Source organism: Elephantulus edwardii, unplaced genomic scaffold, assembly GCF_000299155.1.
Source record: "Elephantulus edwardii isolate Elephantulus edwardi_28Jun2011 unplaced genomic scaffold, EleEdw1.0 scaffold00113, whole genome shotgun sequence".
NCBI lineage: Eukaryota > Metazoa > Chordata > Mammalia > Macroscelidea > Macroscelididae > Elephantulus > Elephantulus edwardii.
This window is the reverse complement of record NW_006399863.1, coordinates 7,136,789-7,153,104: the sequence shown is the minus strand read 5'-3', so window position 1 is coordinate 7,153,104 and position 16,316 is coordinate 7,136,789. Positions and strand designations below refer to the sequence as shown.

General features: G+C 42.3%; 1 protein-coding gene across 1 annotated transcript in view; it reads left to right on the top strand.

Annotated features, from left to right (window-relative positions):
- The window catches only part of CACNA2D3 (calcium channel, voltage-dependent, alpha 2/delta subunit 3), a 1,138,585-nt gene that overhangs the window by 510,226 nt on the left and 612,043 nt on the right, over positions 1 to 16,316 (top strand). The window contains exon 9 of the mRNA XM_006892223.1: positions 12,227 to 12,301. Within this exon, the coding sequence (XP_006892285.1) occupies positions 12,227 to 12,301 (75 nt within the window). The remainder of the gene's footprint in view (positions 1 to 12,226; positions 12,302 to 16,316) is intronic.

Below are 16,316 nucleotides of genomic sequence, written 5' to 3'. Positions count from 1 at the left end.
AACTCTTATGATAATCATAATGCCCTAAAATATATTACTTTTAAACTGTTCTCTCCCTCATCGGCTTTAATGCAGTATACATGATTTAGCCAGTTTTTCTCAGTCTTGCTCCCACCTTGATGCCAGCCTCATTCTACAGCAGTGGCACCATACTGTATTTGTCCTTTCGTGACTGAAATAATTTACTGTGAATGTATCAGACTCTAGGGGACAGTTCTGTGGAAGGAGCCTTCTGGAGAGTTAGAACCTTGCCATTTTCAAATACAGAAAAGTTACTCCAGTTGCCAGCTTCCTTATGAATATGCAAATATAGCTTGATTTTACCACATCCTGAAGCGTTTAAAGATAAGCAGCTAATTTGAGACTATCTTTCTTATTAATCTTTAATTACTCATTACAGAAGTATCAGAAATTCACATACTAAGAAGAGCTAACTAATTACACTGTGGTCCCTTTATCAGTCAGGATTTATTGTCCTGGTAACAAAACCAATCAATTGAAATAATCTATGTAAGTTCATTAAGATATAAAAACAGTGTCAACTCAATAATGAAGAGAAAATGTTTAAGATAATTAAAAGTAGGCCTGCTGCTTATTAAATAGTTCAGGAAGAAATAGTACCTTCTTATTTTTTAACCAAAAATAGTCTTCTTTGGCCACAAAAGTCAGAAGTCTCATTGACCCTCCCCTCAATATCCATCTGTTTGTTGGTTTGCAACATGTATGATCTATTTCAAACCTATTAACATCATTATTTCGATAACTGGAAAGACACTTGGAACCTTTTGTTTGAGCCTTTATAACAAAGTCATGAACTCTGTTCCTGTAATGGCATGAGGCTAGATCAGAAATGTTAGTACACTTTTATAAAAGGTCTTAGACCGTAAAGAAGCCATTCATAAACAGTAACTATTTTTATTGATTGCTTTACAATAAAGGCAATATATGCAAACAATAGAAACCATTTAGAAATGGCTTTCTTCCCTTTCTGCTTGATACATAGTCTTTTAGACTTTCCTGTGTATTTGCACATGTTCTTTTACCTTCACAAAACCAGGATTATGTTTTGAAAAATATTCAGCAACTTGTCTCTAAATTTCTATTATAATCAAGATTTTTTTTATTTTTACAATAGACTCTTATACATATACATGTAGCTAAGTTATTGAGTGAAGGAGTGAGATGGGTGATTGCCTCCTAATAGGATTTATAGCCTCAGAAACATGATAGAGAGTAGCTTTGGGTTGGAATGAGTGTTTCCTTTTTCAGTTACTTAACCCATTTCCCCTTTGCTGGATTTTATGCTTCTGTTGGTATTTTTCTGTTCAAGAGTGGCACAGTGAACAGCTTGTGTATATCATATACACACAGTGAAAAGCTGAAGTGTATATTTCTGCATGTGCCTCTGTTGAATATAGTGAAGGGATGGAACTGTTATGCTGTTGGTTGACCAGAATGTCCATCAACAGGTTGTTGTTGTTGTTATGTGCTGTCGAGTCGCTTGCGACTCATAGTGACCCTATTGTACAACAGCCCTAAACCCTGCTCTGTCCTGTGCAGGAATAATGTTTATTCATATATCAGAAGTTAAAACCAGTTGGTAGAACTGTGCTCCGTAGAAGGTTCAAGGATTGTTTATAAGGGAATGGCCAGGTTTTTCCTTTGCAGTTTCTCTGGGTAGACGTGAACCTTCTCATTTATTAACTGAGTTTGTTAACTGTTTGTGAACAAACCCAGGAACTCACTCCATCTAGTTTTTATTTGCATTCATTCACTCATTCTTATTGCTGTAAGTCAGAACTGACTCATAGCTGACCCTCCAGGGGTTTTTCAGAGGCTGTCAATCACATGGGTGGAAATTACCCTTCTTTATCCTGCAGAGCTTATGGGGAATTTGAACCATCAGAGAGGCACCGCCTTTAGGTTAGAAATGCAGCTCTTTACCCACTAGGCCACTAGAGCTCATCTACAGTTGAAGGCTCCTAAGAAACTGTGCTGCAAATCTGAAAAGCACTTGGTTCGAATCCACCGGGTTGTTCTGCGGGAAGAGGAGCAGTCTCCTGTCAGGTGATTTACTGCCTCTGAAAATCCACTGGAGGGTTGGTTCTGACTCAACGACACACAACAACAAATTGCAGATACATACAAGCACTCACTTTTAGATCGTTGCCTTTATATCACTTCACTTTTATAAAAGAACTACATTAATATGAGTTTTCTCTAATCAAAAGAAATCTATGGAAGGCTTTTCAATTTTGAGACAAAATGTTAGGAGTGCAAGTAGTTTTCAGTACTTGCCTCACAGCCAACCACTACAGAGACAGTTCGAATGGCTTCCCCAAACTCCTTTCCTGGGAATGACACTGTACATACATTATTTCTACTCTATATTCTGTGTTATTATCATCTCATTCTGTTGTACTGTCTATTAGTGTTATTTTAGGTTTTATTTGCTATGATTTGGTAAGTGACATAGGAGGTCTGGAATTGTTCAAAGGGTTTCCCATGCAAATGAATCCTAATTGTTTCTTCGTTTTATGTCCTGCTTCATAGATGTGCTCTGCTTTTGGATAGCAGGGGAGACCCGTAATGGGCTCATTTATGTTTATTTGTTTCCTTGAACCATCTGTCCCAACCATAAGCCATCTCCCCATCTAATACCATCTCCCCGCCTCTCACCTCCAGTCATCACCTCCTCTTTCCTTCTTGCCATAACTGCTATTGTAATTTGCTGTGGCTTTTCCTTTCAGTCTGCCTCTCATTCAGAGGAGATTCCCAGTGCAGACTCTGCTAAGTTCAGGTGGACGGGGCTGTTGAAAACTCCCTTCCTGAATGCCCATGCGAATCGCTTCAGTGTGATGTTCTTGTCACCTCCATTCCATTTACTGGAGAGGAACTTAGCATTTCACCCTTCATTACCCTGCCAGCCTTCGCTTGCTTGCCGGGTAGATAGATGTTCAAGGAGACAATTTCAGTGTTGTAGACACTATAGAAGACAGTCTTTATTTGCAATGCTGGAAGCCCTCGTGGGCTGCCTGTTTTTATTTGTACAAATTGAACTTATTTCCATTTGATTTTAAGTACTGTAATAGGAGGGCAGGGAGAAGGAGAAGACAGAGATTAAAATAATAGGAAAGGCTTTCATTAGATAGTTCTACATGTTTTAGTAAATTTGCTGCTAAGTGTATCTTAGACATACCAGAAACCTTCTGATCCAGGTCTTTGCAGAGATTAAATGTACAAAGATCATGTTCGAAATTATTTTAGCTCATGTGGGTAGGGTATTGTGAAAATTTATCTACAATGGATGAACTAAATGATTGAAGTATAAAAGGATAGTTGAAATATGAGAGTGATTTTATGCAGTTGAAGTTAAAATTTAAGGTCAGACCACTGGTGCGTGAAGAGAGATGTTTCTGACAAGAGCGAAGGCATATTTTTCTGATTTACTTTGAAGTCTAACTCCAAGTCATGCATTAAATTAACAATATTATCATAAAAATGAGGGTGCTAATTCTGGCCAATGCTGAAATTTGAAAAATGATTTTACAGAAGCCTAAGCCAGGCATTAAATGAACACAGTATTAACGGCGCTGATATTGTTAAATCAATTTAAATGCCTCCGCCAGCAGCCTGTATTTGTGCAGCATTCAGTAGAGAAGAGCATCATTTGTTAGTTCAGCCCAGAACTTTCCGATTCCCTGGTTTTAATTTGCTGACTTTTCTTTAGAAGTCTTTCTCTGAGCGCTCTGCCGGCCGTGGATTTGCCTTTTAGAGTAATCGATTCCGTATTAAAAGTATTTGTTCTTTCCTCCTAATTACGTCCAGTCTTGCTTCAAATTACATAAACAGCTTTGTAATACAAAAGATTCCTGGGATGTCTTGTGCTGGTGAAAATATTGTGGGTTCATCTGTCTCATTGTAGAATTCATTCACAGTTTCATCCCAAAGGCTATTTAATGAGAAATGTACCAGTAAAGTGATAAAAAGAAAAATTTAAAAAGGTATTCAGTGGACTTCCAACAATTCTGCGTCAATTTCTTGCCGTGCATGAGGAAGCTGGGGTTTCAGTGCTCAGGGATTTTTGTAGCTCAGTGGGTTCTTCAAAACATACCCTCTGATGTCCTGTAGTTGTCCGTTTGTCTGCTTCTCTGAAGGGGTAGGAATTCTCATCCTGTTTTTGGTTTGTTGGTTGGTTTGTTTTTTTTTTATTCCTGTCACAGCTGTCATCAGCTTTTTCCTGCCTTTGTTCTTAAGCTTTTCCATCTTCTCAATAATTTCGCCTTTTCCTCTCACTGCTCTTGATGGTGTATCCATTCACCAAATCTCCATGAGTGCTAAGTATTGAGCTCAGGGCTGCCTTTATACATTAAGAAGACATAATGTCAGCTCTGCCCTCCACCACCACCCCGGCCCTTGTGTTTGAAAGTCTGTGTGTGCTGGGATGCAGGAAGTGGCCACTCACCATCTAGTGTGGATCAGCACAGGCTGAGAGGAGATGGTGAAGGGGGCTGGAGGAGCCCAAAACAAGGGCAGGTGGAACCAGGTTGGAACCCCTGGTTATCAGAAGCTTCTTGGAAGATGTGATGGTTAAATGCACACCTTCACATGAGTTGTTGTTGAGTGCCATTGAGTCGGAATCAACTCATAGGTGACACTCCAGAGAGTTTTTAGAGACAGTAAATTGCCTGTGAAGAGACTGTCATTCTATCTTGGAGCAGCTGGTGGATCTGAACCTAGAGCCTTTGGGTTGGCAGCTCAGCTCCTTACCACTCAGCTACCAGAGCTTTCAGATGAGCAAGCCTGTGTGGTGGGCTGGGTGGGCAAGGGGACTGACAGATGAAAAAGAATGTACAACTTGTGGGTCACATTGCTACTCTCAATTCCCTAACTGCTATGCACCCAGCCTGATTGTCTTCAAGGAGAACATTCTCTCTGGGGGAATTTTAGGGAGAGAAAAGCATGTGAGATAAAGTGAAAGGGAGGGGGAGGATATACGATGGTGGAAAGATTGCAACTGGGTTGATAGAGTCAGATCAAATCAGTCGGGCATTGTCAGCCATATGGAGGTATTTGGACTTCTCCTAGGAGAGGTGAGGGTCATGGCAGTGATATGTTAGGACATTCCCTTAATCTCCTCCTGTCTTAGTTAGATCTTCCCTCACTCTGTTCTGTTAAGCCTGGAAGCTGCATAGCTGTTGGCTGTGAAGTCAAGCTCCCAACCCTAGACTAGATTCAGATTTCTCGGTATCATTCCAAACCATTCTTTGGTCCTCTGCTCCCTTGTATCTGAGCCAGTATTTACCAACCAATATTGACACACATCCACACCAGTGCTTCTTGGTTTTAGATTCTCTTTCTAAAATGTTTTGGGTGTTGGCAGTGAGGGGAGAGGGAAGGTCTGTTCTCTGGACAAGAGAGTTGCATTGTTGTTGTGTACCGCTGAGTCAGAACCACCGCATAGCTGACTCGTCAGTAGGTTTTCGGAGGCAGTAAATCGCATGAGGAGAGATTTCCCCTCTTTCTTCAACTCAGTGTCTGGTGGATTCAAACTGTGTGCCTTTGGGTTGTCAGCACAACTCCTTACCACTAAGCCCATTGGGCTGCAGTTTAAGGCCAAGGTGGATTGTGGGGTTAGCTCAAGCCTGGTTTGATTGGCTGGACCATTTCAGCATCACATCCAAGTACCTCTTAGCATGAATGGGATGCAAGGGTGTGACCATTAGGTGTAATGAGCAGGTTCTTTTACTGATAAAAGCTAGGACCGTGGCACAGAGATGCTTCTGTACAAGTTTAGTCTGCAACTTACATCTCTAGTTCACAGCACAGTAGGTGCTTAGCAGATTCTCGGTAAGCAAGCAAATGAACCACAGGTCTAGGCAGATGCCTTAAAGGACTTGGCACCAAGGCTGCTCCTGGCCTTGGCTTCTGGCTTGCTGACGGCCCAGGTTCTGACACACTCTGAATAGTAGAAAGGTTCCGAGCATGGGCCGGAGTGAGACAATGCTAGTACACACCAAGTGTTTCTCTTTTTAGACATTTTGATAGGACCCTCCTGGTTCAGTACTTTGTCTAAAAGGAATAAGGAGTCCATGCTGTCCTGGGGTCAAGTTGAAGGCACATGACTCCTGTTCCTAGGAGAATCTCTCTGTCGTTCTTCCTTTCTTCTTAGAATGTATGGGTAGTGTGTGACTAGTCTTATTTTCTTAAATTGTATCTAATGTAAGCCCAATCCCCCTCTCTCTCATTACTACTTTTGTTGTTATTGTTATGTGCCATCGAGTCACTTGCAACTCATAGTGACCCTATCTATGTACAACTGCCCTAAACCCTGCTCTGTCCTGTGCCAATAGCACTGCCTCTGACATACCTATCCCGATGATCCTAGTCACTGGATCAATCCACCTCATAGAGGGTCTTCCCCTCCTGTGCTGTCCCTCAACCCTCCCAAGGATGATGTCCCTCTCCAAGGACCGGTCCCTCCTTATAACATGTCCAGAGTATGTCAGACGAAGCCTCAGAATCCTTGTCTCCAAGGAGCAGCCTGATTTAACCCTCTCCAGGATGAATGTTTGTTTTCTTAGCAGTCCATGGTACCCTCAATACTCTCCTCCAGCACCACAGCTAAAAAGCATCAATTCTCCTTCTATCTTCCCTAGTCATTGTCCAACTCTCTGACGAGTAACTAGTGATTGCAAAGACCATGGCCTGTGTCAGATGCACCTTAGTCTCCAGAGAGACACCATTGCTCTTCAGTACTTTGGAGAGTTCACTAACAGCAGACTTTCCCATTGCAATATGTCTTTTCATTTCCTGGCTTCTGGTGCTAATTTCTTAAAATTGGTTTGCATACATGTATTCATAATTGTTGTGTTTCAATTTTACCTTTGAAAAATCTCTATCTTTGGAAATCTAAGAAATCATCAACAAGCTTATGCTATATCATTGTCTATAGCATATATTACTAATAATAAGATACAACCACAAAAAAGGCCCTGCAACCAGATGATCCTAAGTGTGGATTGCCATAATTCAGAAATGTCGTAAGCTGGGACAGTGTGTGCCAGCTCAGGGTGGAAGATGTCATCGTCTGGCCCTGGTCTCTGTTAGTACACATCACACTCACAAACATCCTGCCCTTCTTTTCTTGTGCACAGAAGCGTGTGCACATAGATCCTGTCTCTTCCTCACACACATGCTTGGTCTCTACTGTATGTTCTCCTTTCATCCTCACCATACGTTCATGAGGAGGTACAGTTGATAGTGTCTATTTTCCCAACAAGAAAACAAAGTCAGCTGAGAGGTCTTGCCCACCTTCACCCAGGTGTGTACCAGAGCTGGGATTTGAACTCAGGCCCTTACGCTGTGGGTGATTTAACTGCACTGCCCCTATACCTGTGTGAAACCAAAAGAGGGAGCCATTTGGGAAAGGGGAGGAGAAGGGAAAGTGTAAGCATGCGAATCTCTGTGTAATATATGGCAGTTTCTGCACTCTTAAGAGCATGAAAGTTCTTTGTATTTTCACTCTGTTGCGTGGACTGAACCTTCTTCAGGGGAGCCAAGACCACTGAGCCCCTCCTGCATCCTTTCCTGTAAAAGATTCTTCACATTTTCTAGAAATTTGCAGGAAGAGTTTATCACTCTAAAGTTGAGGTTGCTTGAGTACCTTTTTAGAGTTTAGTTCTGGTAGTGGGGAGAAACCAAGGCAAATGACACAGTATTTTATTTGCTCAGCAATTGGTTGCATCTTCTTTCTTTGATGGCTGATATGTTTTGATGGCGTTTATGTTAGGATAAAGAAGAGCAATTTGCAAAGCTGTCACATCTTGTTACTGCAGGTGAGTAGATCGCCAGGTAGAAGGTGCTACAGCCATCCTTATTATTGTTTCACAAATAGAAACATCTGTGTGTTATGCAGAATGTAGATGACACTGTGATTTAGCTGGGAGATGGAGAGAGGAAAGGGAGAAGAACTAAGGTGAGAACATGGATGCTGAGAATTTTCCAGGGGCTTCGTCCAAGTACAGAGCATCCTTGCTGTCCTCCTTGGTCAGAGCTGCTGAGGGCCTGGTGGACACGCATGGCCGGTGTGCCTATCACGCACAGCTGCCTGATGCGCATCTTACCCTTGCACATACAGCTGAGCCCAGCTCTCGGTGGAGACACAGACCAGATTGCTCAGCATAGCTTTATCCTGGTGCAGTCAAGGGAAATTAGTCAAGTGCAGGCTTGGATGCTACCACTAACAAGCTGGCTGGGGTTCAGGAGAGCAGATTCCTCTGTTGTGGCCGCAGTGTGTTCAATGATGGCAAGCATGGCTTTGATTATGTGCATGTAGCTCCCTGATGAGGACAAGAACTTCTCAGTCATCTTTACTTGTAACCTCTCTTTAAAGGCCCCCACCCCCATCAGCAAAGGAATCTCACCTATTCTTCAATGGATCCCAACAAGGGCCCCTGGAAGGTAATTAGGTGAAGAATTTGCACCTTCTTATGCAAAAACATATGGGATCAAAGAAGTTTCATGACTTTCCCAAGGTCACACAGTGAGCACATGGCAGAGGCAGGAAACGGGCTTCCAGCGCAAGCTGCACAACACCAGCAGTCAGCTTGAGAGAGCATATTAGGCCAGACGTGGAGGATGCTTCATTTACCTGAGAAAGGGAGGAGAGGATACGTCAAGGTGGAACCGGAGAAAAACTTTGGGCAGCAAGGTTTCGAAGAGTCCAGCTAAAAGTTATCCGGCAAGAAGCCCCGAAGGAAGGCGTTTGTAGGTTTGATAAGGTACCTGTCAGCTGGCATCAGGGGGTCCGTGCTGGCTCTGTCTTCTGTGCTGCCTCTGTTGGGGCTTTGCTTTTCATTTTAACACTAGCCACCTCATGTTTGCAAAACCACTGCCATGGCACCACCGTAACATCACATGTGGGTAGGAGACAAGGAGCATAAAAGCAAAATCATTTTGGCAACAGTAAAAAGTTACACTGAAACAACCCAGAAAGTCTCTCATTTTTTAATCTCATGGTTTGGGAATGGATCAGATGTCTAAACTTAGTTGTAAGACAGGCCGTGAAAATATGTATCTAGTGAGGAGGAACTGGATAATTAGGAAAGACTGAGATTGAATGTACTTCAGGCCTCAAGAATGGACACATTACCAAATTTGTTAGCAAAGGAGAGTAGAGAATGGAGAAATGGCTGCCTTCCTTTCTCGACACCCATACCTTCAGTACAGTGGGCAGCTTTTAATGAGTTTTTCTCTGAGTGGGATTGTGTAACTCTTCCTGCATCCTGATGTTCTGTTCGTTGACTAAAATATGCTCCCTCATTTTCAGGTGGCTCCGAAAAAGACAGGAAAACTCGAAAGATGGCTTAACAGAGTGACTGTAACAGTGGGCTCAAGCTTATCAGAGAAATGAGGCTGGCACAGGATAGGGCAAGGTTCAGATCTCATACTCATAGGGGAGATGTGAGTTGTAGTTGGATCAGTGGCACCTAACAATTTGCAGAATTAAAGAAATAATTTTGTTTTGCTTGTTTCCTGCTCAATAGTTTATCACTGAGGAATTAAAACTCTTAACAACTGAGATGTAATTTATTTTAAAATTCAGACAAAGTGTAAAGATAGGGAGCTCTGGTGGCCTAGTGACAAGAAGCTGCATTGCAATCCTGAAAGCACACGGTTCAAGACCAACTGCTCCACTGGAGAAGGATGAGCATTTCTTCCTGGGTGATTAATTGTCTCTGAAAACCCGCTGCAAGGGAAGCTGTGGGCCAGTTCTGATTCTATGGTACACAACAACAACAACAGAGTGTAAAGAAGAAAGAAGGAGCAGAAGTGAAACTGAAGGAGAAATCTAGACTCCTGGACAAGAGAGACGTTGTGACTTTGAGATTCTGAGCTATATATTCTTGTTGTTAGGTGAGGTTGAGTTCTCATCTTGAAGCCACTTGAAGCTCAGCTGTATTGAAATCTAAATTATGCTCGTTTTCCCTGTGACTTCAGGACACTTGAGGATCTTTGCTCTGCTTCAGTTTTCTTGGCAGTGAATAAGAATGAATAGAGGCACTTACTGCAGAGGCTGACAGAGTGTGAGCAGGTATTTGGCTTGCGGCTAGATGAAATGGGTGCTCAAAATGGTCACTCACCAGTCTTGGTCATATTACTGCTTCTTCCTTATTCAGCTCCTCTGCATGGGAACCCGGTCACTTCCTAATCACATTACAGTAGCCGTAGGGTTGGTTCTCCTACCTTCTGATTTCTGCATCGGGCCCAGAGAAATGAATCCAAGTTCATTTCTTCCTTTCTTTAATTCTCTATGTGAACCTCTACTATGGTTCTCATTGAATTGTCCCCACGCTTAAAGTCAGACTCATTACCTGCACTAGTTCAAGAACTCAGTCTCTGAGACACATTTCTAGTTCTTTCCTTTAGGAGCCACTCACTAAAGTGGAAACATGAGGATTCTCTCATTGCACAAATATTCTGTGATGCCCACTGCAAGTCTAGCCTTGAACTTGCCATAGGAATGCACTGAAGGTTCAGGAATGGACACTAATTATCTTTGATGGATCTACGATTCAGGCAATTAGAATTTGGAAATATATGGAAGAGGTTGCTGGCCATGATTTGCTACACCCAGGGTAGCTTTGCAGAGAGCACTGGTGGCCTAGGGGTGGTAAGCTATGCTGCATTCCTGAAGGCATGCAGTTCAAATCCACTAGCTGCTCTGTCGGAGAAGATGGTCTATCTCCTCCCGTGTGATTAAGTGCCTCTTGAATACCAGCTGTTGGGTCAGCTATGGGTCAGTTCTGACTCTGTGGTGCTAACAACAACGACAACAGGGTAGCTTCGCAGAGGAAGTAGTTGTGACCTGGAGGGTTAATAGGAGATGCTCAAGTGAGGGATCTCGGTTATGAGCCTTCCTCTGTTTCACACATGCATAGTATTCTCTGTCTCACTGTATCTGTCTTTGTCTCTGTCTGTGTCTTTCACACACACACACACACACACACACACACACACACACACACTCTCTCCCTTCACTCTCTCACACACATATAAATATACACACACACTTTCACTGTCTCATACACACAGACACACATTGTCTTTGAGCCATTGCAAGTCAAATGGAGGGAGATTGCCCATCTTTCTCCCCAGAGCCACGGATGGATTAAACCCAATGGACACACAGGCTTTCAGTTAGCACTGCAGCTCCCTATGGACCAGGCCACCAGATATCCTTGTGAAAAAAAGGCCTGAAGGAAAAGGCAGCGTGTGCCAAAGAATCAGAAGCAAATTAAGGCTGGTGGCACTTGATGTTTATGGGCTAGACCAGGTGAAGAGTTTAGGGCAATCACAGCAGCCAGAAGGCAGAGCGCTGCAGAGAAAGGCTTATCTGGAGAGCAGTGGGGCCCTGGGGAAAGAGGCTGACAGGAATTGACATGATCAATGTGTGTTTTGTACAGAAAAACCTAACTTCATGAGAGAAATGTAGACAAGAACTTTCACATTTCCAGTTCCTACCTGTGAAGTATGTCAGATATGATGAGGTTGTCACAGGGTAGGACATGTCAGATCTGTTGTTCATAGGGTCACTATGAGTCGTATTCAGCCTGAAGGCACCTAACAACAAACACCAACAACTCATGCACTTGGAACAAAATGAGAGGTTGTGTTTTGGGTACTCTAGGATCAAAGATGCTGGGAAGTATGGCTAGTTCTAGACTCGTGAGCAGAGTGCTGGCTGGCATCACATCTTTCGGGGTTACTAGGTTGTGTCAACACCTCTCTTCTCCATTCTGTCTTCTCCCATTTGTAAGTCCACACACATGTATCTTTTGTCCACCCAAAGTCAAATATAGGTGCTGGAGCAGTATCCACTCAACTGTGGGGTACTCTTAAGTTCCCACCTGGACGTTAGAACGCTGGGCAGGGTCCATGGGATTGTCAGTGTCTGGAGCCTCCCTTGAAGAGTGAGAACTTAACTGTTTACACCCGGAACCTGCCACATACCAGCACGTACTTCTGAAGTCTTCTCCTCAAATTAGAAAAGAATAAATCCTTCCCTTGGCACCAGGTCACAATTGTCTGTCACATCATCCATGGGAAGGGCCTTTTGTGAATGAATTGAGTCTGTGATGGGACGTGTGTGTTAAAATGTTAAATAATACCCTTCAGGTGTCTAACCAGATGTCTCCTGTTGGCTTTTGTCTTTGCTTTGCAGTATAATGATGAACTTCACTACGTGGAGCCTTGCCTGAACGGAACGCTGGTGCAAGCTGACAGGACAAACAAGGAGGTAGGGACTAGCACTGGGCAGGGAGCAGCCGGGGTCGTGGTTCGCCCATATCTTCCTCATGGAGTTTGCATACAGTAATACTGTCCTGTTTTATACAAACTAAACAAAGACATTATTTTCATAGTGAGGGACGCCTGGTGTGTAGAATTACCAGTACCAGTTGCTCTCAAGTTAATTCAGTTTCCTGGCAACTCCACATGTGTCAGCGTAGAACTATGATCTACAGAATTTTCAATGGCTGGTTTTTAAGACTATCCCTAGACCTTTCTTCCCAGGTGAACTTGAACCACCAGCCTTTTGTTAGTAACCCACAACATAGCTCATCACACCACAGGAGTTCATTTCAAATAGTATCAATCTAATTAAAGTCAGGCCAAGACACCTCATAAATGTAATTAGATAAAGCACTTGAAAAATATCCAGAAAGGATGCATTATGTGCAAAGAACATCTGTTTTAATGTAGTGTCAACACAGGAGTAATTTTAATCGAGTCACTTGGTTTTCAGTAGTACCTTAAAGCATATTTGATAAGATGATAAGCAAAAAAGTGTAATGCCCTCTGGTATCTAGGTTATTAAGGATGTTACTGTTCATTATTGCAGAGTAGGTGACCCTGGGTGTTACAGAGCAGAACTCTTCCATCAGATCTTTGTGGCTGAAATTTTAATGGAAGCAGCTCACCAAATATTTGCTTCCTTGATACTCCTGGACGGATTTGAACTGCAGCTTTTAAATTAGTGGCAGAGCAAGACTCATATGTTCCACTGAAAGATTACAGTTGGTTTTTTGTTTGTTTGTTTTCTTGTTGTGTGCCTTCGACTGGGATCCCACTAGCACAGGAGGAGATTGATCCTCCTTCTCCAGCAGAATATCTGGTGGATTTGAATTGTCCTCCTTTGGGATTGCAGTATGATTTCTTGCGACTAGGCCAACAGTGCTCCCCTGTTATTTTGTGGGTTGTTTTTTTTTCGTATGAGATTTGGTATAGTCTGTAGGGAGATGTGAACCAGGCCAAAGTCTCCTCTCTCATACAAATGCACCAATGAGTCTGTGGGAGATGGGTGAGCAATCTCCTCTCATGGGATGGGGAGTCTAAGAAACCCGATGGAGAGCCAGCTATGGTCCATTCTGGCTTGACATCAATGAGAGATTTTCCAAAATAGGAGGTGAAGCTTAGATTGAAGTGAGATTTTATACTTCAGCAAAGTGGTAAATGCTGATACTGGTATACTGTGATGCACACATTACCCACACACATTTATACACACACACACAGACACACACACACACTTGTGGAAGTACATACGTATTCATATCTAGAACAATCACAAAAATACACAAAGCAATATAGTCAAAAGCACCATAAATAAATCAAGATGGAGTCCTTAATATGTGCAAATAATCCACAAGAAGGTAAGAAAATAGAAAAAGAAAAATGATAAGGAAAGAAACAAGAAAAAAAAATAATAAATTTACAGAGCTTTCTGGAGGCCTCGTGGGTAAGAAGTCATACTGTAAACTCAAAGGCAAGCGATTGAAATCCACCAGTTGCTCCTTGGGAGAGAGCTAGGCGGTCTCCTCCCTTGTGCTTACAGCTTCTGAAAACCTTCTGGAGAATCAGCTGTGAGTCAGTTCCGGCTCAGTAACAAGGAATAGAGTAGTATTAGTTGTCGTAATGTAAATTCTTTAAGTACACCAAATAAGAGATAGCACTTGGCATAGTTAATTTAAAAAAGAAACATAAATGACAATAAAATACCCCACATGAGCCATCTCTGTACTTTCTGAAAGAAACTTTCTTGAAGTAAACTAATAAAAGGATATTCTTTGAAACAGAGGATGAAATCTCAGGCAAACAATATTTTTTAAAGTAAGAATTGCTTTAATAATATGAACGTCATCTTCAGAATAAATGAAATTACTAGAGGTCATGAGGAACATTACATAATCATAAAATGATTAGTCCACAAGGAACACGTAACATTTCTAAACGTGTTTAGAGTAAGTATTATAGCCTCAAAATATATGAAGTGAAAATTAACATCACTTAAGAGGAGAAATAGTCAAATTTACTATCACAGTTGAGATCTTCTACAGGCCACATTTGGTAATTCATAGGCTACTGTACAGTCAAAGAAATAAAAAGATACCAAGATTTAGGGCAGATCTGCTGTCAAGGAACTCTTTAAAGTACTAAAGGGCAGGGGTGTCAGTTGAAAGCCTTACCTGTGTCTGTCTCAAGCTGTGGCATTTTCAGTTGCTTCATGTGGATGGAAAGTGGGACAGTGGATAAGAAGACTGAAGAATTGATGCCTTTGAAATTGTGATGTTGGTAAACAATGTTAAATATCCCACTGACTGCCAAAAGAACAAACAAATCTGTCATGGAAGAAGTGCAAGCAAAGATGCGCCTTAGAGATGAGGATGATGAAATTTTACCCCATACACTTAGAGCCTGCGGCTGGGAGACACCAGTCCTTAGAACAAGACAAGATGCCTGTAAAAGTAGAGGGTCCGCAAAAGAGAGAGACCCTTCCCCCCAGCAAGGTAGATGGATACTGCAACAATGGCCTTGAACATGGCAGAAGTTGGGAGGCTGGCATACGGTAGGGCAGGGTTTCAATCTATGGTCCACCTGTTGCTTATGAAGCAGAGTTGACTGGATTGAGTCTAAAAACAGCATACAGGAAAGCAGAGAAGATGAAGGAAATTGAGTAATACTATCAACCATTAATACCTGATCAGCATTTATGATACCCTTCACAACAATAGAAGATTAAACATTGTTTTCAAGGATTCATGGCACATTCATTCATCAATATAAAATAGATAATGATCCTTGAAACAAACAAATCTGACCTGGAGAGGGTAAAACCAAGTTTCTCTTTGGAGGCTAGGATTTTGAAGCTCCATCTCACATAATTTGGGCACATGGCAGGAGGGACCAGTCCTTGGAAAAGGACATTATTTTTGGAAGGGAAGACCCCGGATGACGTGGATTGATATAATATCTGAACCAGTGGTGATAGGTGTGTTGGAGTTGTGGAGACTGGCTCAGGATAGAGCAGGCTTCAGAGCTGTTGTACACAGCTATGAGTCTCAGGAGACTCAATGGCACATAAAAAAACAACAACAATAGAATCAAGGGAGCTCTGGTAGCCTACTGTTAAGAAGTTTCAATGTCAATCCAAAGGCTCATGGTGTGTATCTACCAGCTGCTGCTGTTGTTGTTATGTGCCTTCGAGTCACCTGTGACCCATAGTGACCCTATGTACAGCAGCTCTGAAATCTGCCCTGTCCTGAGCCAGTCTCACTAATTCTGACATACAAACTCCTACTGGCCCAGTAACTGTATGAATCTATCTTGTCCGCAGTCTTCCTCTCCTGCACTGTCCCCCCACCCTTCTAAACATAATGTCCTTCTCCAAGGACCAGTCTTTCCTGGCCACATGCCCAAAAGTATGTGAGACAGAGCTTCAAAATCCTAGCCTAAGGGAGAAACATGGTTTCACTCTTTCTAAGACAGTCCTATCTTTTTTTAGCAGTCCATGGTATGTTCAAGACTCGTCTTCAGCACAACTCAAAAGCATCGATTCTTCTTCTGTCATTATTAGTCATTGTCCAGCTCTCTGAAGCATAACAAGTAATTATGAACACCATGGCCCGGATTAGGCACACCTTAGTCTTTAGTTTGACATTGTTGCTTTTCAGCACTCTGTAGAGGTCCATGACAGCAGATTTTCCCAATGCAGTTAATGTTTTGATTTCCTCATTGCTTGTACCAAGAGATTTTATTGTGGAACATAGCAAGCTGTAATTGTTAACAATCTCAGTCTCTTCTCCATATATCATGGTGCTGCAGATGGGCCCAGTGGTGAGAATCTTTGTCTTCTTGATGTTAAACTTCAATGCATAGTGAAGACTACAGTCCTTGATCTTCTGCAAGGTTGTGTCATCTGCATAATGTTGGTTGCTGAAGAGTCTTCCTCTAATCTTGATTCCATATTCCTCCTC